Genomic DNA, 6,525 nt, shown 5'->3' on the forward strand with positions numbered 1-6,525 from the left:
CATCTGTCGGACAGCGACATCTGTCCGAAAGCTGAATTAGGGTTTTCGGACAGATGTCGCTGTCGGACAGGAGTCGTTTTTGGCGACATCTGTCCGAATTTCGGATCATATTGTAATTTCGGTTCACATTCGTATTTCACAAGCGCACGGGTAATCTCGTGACGTTCTAAAGCTGATGTGATCCCTTAAGATCTGATCCATCGATACGTGATTGACCTCTCTACCGACAACGAACCAATGATGCTCTGGGACTCTGGGTGGGACGAACAGACTCGTCGATCTTTCCTTTGGGGGACTCCTAAGAACGCAGATCATATGGTGGACGCGGAGCATTGGGTAGTCGACGGTACCTTCAAATCCGCACCTAATCTCTTCCATCAGCTCTTCACAGTCCATGGCCTCTTCCCTGACGGCTGGCACCTCCCCCTCTTCTATGGACTCCTTCCTGAAAAAACGACGACCCTCTATACCGCAACCTGTTCGAGGAGATAGACACCTGGGCTTCTGGGGGCTACCAACCACAATCCATCCTCATGGACTACGAGCTCGCCATTCACAACGCAGTTGCTTCCGTGTGGCCCTCCACTACCAGACGAGGATGTAACTTCCACTACAAGAAAGCCCTCCTGAAGCATGTAAAGCAGACCAACATCTGGGAGGAGTACCTGACTCCAAACTCTCCTGTTCGGGATTTCTTCGCGATGACTGGAGCGATTGCCTACGTACCGGAGACTGACGTCCCTCGAATCTGGAGACACCTGAAGCCCCTCCTTCCTATAGACATGGCTCAGTTTGCTTCATACTACGAAAACACTTGGATCGGGACATCAACCACCAATCCTAACTTCGCTCCCCACATGTGGAATCAACACGAAGCTGCACAGATGAGGATTCCTCGCTCATCCAACATCGCAGAAGGTTGGCATCACGGATTCCATTCATTTTCAATGCTGTCCTGCTCGAAGCCCACAATTTGGAAGTTCCTTGATTGCCTTAAAGCAGAACAAGCCCTTACAGACGTGAAGAAAACCAAAAGAGACAGGCGGGAACTACCTGAGCCACGTGCACCCAAATGGATCCGTTATGATCGACAACTTCAGAGAATTGTAGATGATTACGACAACTACAGCAACCCTATGGATTTCCTTAAAGCTATCGGAAATTTGACTATGCTTTAGATTTGATTCTGTGATATTGTATTATATTGAATTAATTTATAACATTTAAATAACATTGAAACTATTGTCCAATTTATCGACATCAAATGAAAATAAACTGTGGTAGTAAACTATGGCTCAGATCATATCTCAAATTGGACATGTTACGTATACAATTTAGCAAGTAACAGTTTAGATCATGTCTCTAATTGGAAATGTGTCGTATTGAAATCAGGTCACAATTTCGGACAGATGTCGTTTTTTTCTGGTACCCTGATTCGGACAGATGTCGCTGTCGGACAGGAGTCGTGTTACCAAATTCATGTGGGGTGATTCGGGATCATCGTTCAAAAATACATTAATCATTATATTAGTAGGTATAATGGCGCAGGAGGGTCAACCTGAAAAGAACATTGCTTGACCCTCCTGCCCCACCGCATGGATCAGGAGGTTCATTTCAGAAACAGTGCTTGACCCTCCTGCCCCACCACATGGATCAGGAGGTTCATTTCAGAAAAAACAGTGCTTGACCCTCCTGCCCCACCACATGGATTACGGGGGTCATTTGAACCCACAAGACCATGTGCCATTCGGAATGAGTGTGAACTTGCTTACCAGGCAATCATGATTTCCGCTTGGTTCTCATCAGGTCTCTAAGAAAGCCAACAGTGTGCTGATATGCATTGTCATATGTACTTCCTAGAAGCAGCACACGGCCTATTTCGGACTTGCACGAGTTATAATTATAAGACCATGTGCACTTATTTCTACATCGCGCGCGATACGTGTGTGCGTGATTACATGAAATCTGCTTACCGTAGTCTTAGTAGAGGCTCTTACGGGCATTGTCTGCTCGATACGTTAGGGACCCCAGATACACCTTACTAGACGTATTTTTGACCGTAGAATCGATTGAAAGTGGTTTCAAGATGATTGGACTGATTGTTCTGGGGTAAAATCGCAAAAAACCGATTTTTGGGCCAAAAATAGGCCAAAAAACCATGTTTTTTGATATTTTGAGCAAGTTAATTTTGTTGGCATGTCGGCAAAACTTGCATAAAGATAGCTAAAAGACAGCCGCACAAGATTGTATAAAAATAAAACAAATCCCTCTATTTGTTCTGAGGTAAAAATCCAAAAAAGTGGTAAAAATTTTGACTTTTTTGCTTTAAGTTTGAATAATTTTTTGCAGTTGTATTAAATCAACCCAAAAATAGTCACATCGTGTTTGCCTAAATTTTTCCTTTCCGAGAAGTACCCACTTCATATACTTTATCGAAGTTTGAATATTGTCACTCCGCAAGCGTTTTTGCCAAATTTTCGACGCGCACTACGCGCAAAAGCATTTAGTTGTTATCAATTGGCACCCGCGCGTTCATCATAAATTTCAAACAGCTATAACTCAGCGAGATTATGTCCGTTCCAGCTCATATTTTCACACTAAATAGAAAATAATGTGATCTTATTGCTGACAAAATATGGATATAATTACTTTATTTGCCTTAGAGTAATAGACTGTCAAAGTTTAAAACGCGCATTGGTATAGCACGTGACTAATAAGGCCAAATTTATACTTCTTAACATATTATCGATCCTTAGACATCATACTATTGTGTCCAATTAGCGATTAGGTCTCTAAACTCGTAGCAGAAAACACGTCTTTTTGCCCGTAAGAGCCTCTACTATCTGAGCGCCGCTCAGCAGCTTCTTCAGAGTCCCACGTGGGGGCTGCCAGCCACCTACATTGTTCAAAAGATTAGGTCTTGTGACGTGAGACTATCCGAGTGCTATCTGATGAAAAGATAAGTGTGCGTTGCGTGTCATTTTTAATCTAGGTAGTGCGCCATCGACAGTGAGCCGCGCGTGCCGACTGTAGGATGGTTTTTTAGCGCTATTTTCGGCCAGCACAATTTTCTTCGAACAAATAGATATTGAGTATCCTTCCCGACCTCCAATTGCAACAAAAATTGGTAAGCTTACTCATAGACTTACTTGTCATACGTTGTATGACCCGCCGCGCACGAAGTGCGCGGCTCCCCCTGTAGCGTCGAAGACGCTATAGTGAAGCGACCGTGGGGGTCACCACGTGATACAAAGACTTACAAGGACAGTGTCCGAAAAATTTAAAGCATATCCAACCACCAGAAATTATGTTACAGCTAAAAGTAGCGTATTTTGCCCCATTTTGATCACTATATCAACTCCGATATCCACCAAATTTTTTCGGACAGTTGTGCAAGCCCTATTAGAAGGTCGTCGCCAATTTTCAGAATGATCTCATTCAAGGAACTGAAGATATATCCGAATAATACGACAAAATACGACAAAAATCAACGAATTTGGTCAAATTACGCGACTTTTACAGCTACTTTTGCTCCAAAAGCCGCGCACCATCAAATATGGCACCTAGGCAAAATTCACTGATCTTTCCAAAAATGTATGACAAATTTGGTATTGTGAAAATTCTCACAGTCTCTAGAAAACAGTAGTACAAAAATTTTTAAAATCCGAGCAAGTTTATTTTTATCGTGCACCTCCTATTTAATCGCCAGCGCAGCGTATTATAATATTAGAATAATAATATTGAGTGTAAAGTGATTTAGCACGCTCGATCGACTAGCCAAACCTTGTTATCAAAGCCGCATGGTCAAGGTTCGGTGAACGGTAGTTAAAAGCGCTTAATATAAGGGACATAAATATGTTAAGTCAAAGTGGTAGAGCAACATCATGTACACGTAGTTCACTGGACCTTGACTGCGGCTTCGTTAACAAGGTTTGGCTGGTAGCCGTAGACGGTCCGCAGTAGTCCCATATAATGGCGCAGGAGGGTCAACCTGAAAAGAACATTGCTTGACCCTCCTGCCCCACCGCATGGATCAGGAGGTTCATTTCAGAAACAGTGCTTGACCCTCCTGCCCCACCACATGGATCAGGAGGTTCATTTCAGAAAAAACAGTGCTTGACCCTCCTGCCCCACCACATGGATTACGGGGGTCATTTCAGAAAAAACAGTGCTTGACCCTCCTGCCCCACCACATGGATTACGGGGGTCATTTGAACCCACAAGACCATGTGCACTTATTTCTACATCGCGCGCGATACGTGTGTGCGTGATTACATGAAATCTTACCGCGCCCTACGCCAAGTAGACGAAAAGCGTGGTCGAAGAGCGAGAGTCGGTACAATAAATAAAACGAGAGTTGGTACATTTAACTGGCATTTTTTAACCGTGGTACAATCAGAATTGCATACAGCCGACACAGGATGAGGGGGGGGGGGGGGCAATGACTACTGATGGAGACTTTTGAGCACCAATGGGGACGAAAATCATAGGGACTGAAGGTCAAATCGCTGGTGAAATTTTCCATTTGTCCCCATAAGTACCCAAAGTTTTGGCGAGTTTTATGTAGTTTTGATATTATCTTTTATTAAATGACTTCTAAAGGAGACTTTTGGGTACCAATGGGGGCTAAAAATCTTGGAGACTTGAGGTTAAATTGCTGGCGAAATTCTGCACTTGTCCCCAAAGTACCCAAAGTCATTGGCTCCCCCCCCCCTCCCCCGGGTGAGGTGACGGAGAAAAATAAACTGAGCTCAAGGCTACATTTCCAGATATCCCGCCAGGGCACCGTCGCTCATGCTGCAAAGTGTGTTGAGAGATGCCCACGTCATCACACGTAAACTGTGTCACGAATACCTGAAATGCAGACGTGCAGAACAAACATAACTCTGATCTATATTTTTCATAAAACTTTCAGGATTTGCCAATGAGGGAAAAGACAGCACTGTCCGAGAAGCTAGAAATGCATGAATCATAGGTGACATGGATAGGGGTAAGAAGTTTTTAAAAAACATGAAAATTGTGAAAGGAAAAGAAGTAGAAATGAGAAAGGGTAGATTTAAAATGTTTGAGAATCGATTTTGTGCTGAAGAACTCCGTCCGCAGGACGGGCTTCCGGCTACTTATGATAATTCGAATAAATTTGAGATTCAAACAAGCTACGAATACGAATGCTTATAGCAGTGGCAAGCTCGTGGCAAGCTCTTGTTTGCTGCGCATTGGCTGCAATGTATAACCGCAGTATGAAGTATGAACTGTCAAAATATTTGAATTTGCTTACCTAGTGGCTTTGTTTGATAAAGCATACATACTTTATATACCGATAAATCAATAACTCCTTTTGATTCTTCGGTTTGAGAATTGTGCGGTCACACATCTCTGCAATGTCTGAAAAGGTGGCAGGGAAGTATTGAAACTTACTTAACACTATATTTACAGTTAAACCTTGAACTACTATAACTAGGGCAGTAGGAAACGCCAAAAAGTAAATCATCTGACTAAAACAACTTAACTTCATCCAAGAGTCTAGTTAGCAGCATTGTAGCGATAAGATACCACCATAGTTTGAGCTGTCGACACTGAAATAAAACAAACAATTTACTTTTCACTACTGCAGGGGAATCAGGGGTCGACCGAGGGCAGGATTTTCGACCGAGGCCGAGGCCGAGGAAAATACAGTTAGTTAAGACCGAGGCCGAGGACAACCGAGGTTTCTTTTTTTTGACCGAGGCCGAGGCCGAGGCCGAGGAGTGCAAATTTTGACCGAGGCCGAGGCCGAGGCCGAGGAATTTTGGCAGAAAAATTGTTGGGAAAAAGGGCATTGTTTATTAGGAAAACCGCACTGTACCTAATCAGATTGTACTGTGTACTATACTGTGTACACACGTTACAATCATTATGAAGGGGCAAGTTCGCCAAGAGTCAGGAGTGGGCATGCCCAGGCATGATCTGAGTAATTGACAGTGAAATTTGAAGTTAAATCGCCTCAGCCTTAAGGGGGGGGGGGGGGGGGGGGGGGGGTTCGCCCTGATTTTTTTGTGAAACTTGGTTTCGAGATAGCAGTTGACCAACAAACTAGGACCAGTAACCGAACTTTTGAGGGGGTCCCGGACCCCAACCGCCAAACGGTGCCCGCGGGGCAGCCACGCCCATATTTGGTCCAAATTAGGCCAAATTTAGCCAAATACCCTCAACATGCCCAAAACCCAGATTTTAGGTGCTCTACTTGTAGCTAGTGGTCCCTTGAACTCGTATATGAATTTTCATCAAGATTGGACAAAAAATGACTGAGTTATGAGCCAAAAACCATATGCCCATATTTGGGTATACGCACCAAATTTGGTCGATTTTGGCCCATAAATTGATCAAATATCAATATTTTTGAATGAAACTAACTTTATATGGAAGGTAAGCCTATGTTACACATTCTCTATGATTATCAGCTCAGTATCTACCTAACTGTGGATTCTGTATTCAAATAATCGCAAAAAATGAACAAAATTGCCCATATCTCAGTTTGCGATATTT

The 6,525-nt window shown here is 43.4% G+C and overlaps 1 protein-coding gene and 1 long non-coding RNA gene across 2 annotated transcripts; one reads left to right on the plus strand and one right to left on the minus strand.

The window, feature by feature from the left end:
* Positions 1–533: 533 nt before the first annotated feature.
* LOC134816313 (uncharacterized) lies at positions 534–1,178 on the plus strand. Its single transcript, XM_063825148.1, has one exon. The coding sequence runs from the start codon at positions 534–536 to the stop codon at positions 1,176–1,178; it is 645 nt and encodes a 214-aa protein (XP_063681218.1).
* A 3,402-nt stretch (positions 1,179–4,580) lies between these two features.
* On the minus strand, positions 4,581–5,612 carry LOC134822299 (uncharacterized). The gene is made up of 2 exons (XR_010161166.1): positions 5,279–5,612; positions 4,581–4,854 (listed from the first exon to the last, which is right to left on the minus strand). It is a non-coding gene; the product is annotated as an uncharacterized LOC134822299 (long non-coding RNA).
* Between the last annotated feature and the right edge of the window lie 913 nt (positions 5,613–6,525).

The sequence above is a fragment of the Bolinopsis microptera genome, chromosome 1, assembly GCF_026151205.1.
Source record: "Bolinopsis microptera isolate Bmic1 chromosome 1, MBARI_Bmic_1.0, whole genome shotgun sequence".
In the NCBI taxonomy this organism is placed as follows: domain Eukaryota; kingdom Metazoa; phylum Ctenophora; class Tentaculata; order Lobata; family Bolinopsidae; genus Bolinopsis; species Bolinopsis microptera.

Bases quoted from the DNA above. Each gene is read 5' to 3' on its own strand.
- LOC134816313 (XM_063825148.1), top strand. From the start codon at position 534: ATGGACTACGAGCTCGCCATTCACAACGCAGTTGCTTCCGTGTGGCCC.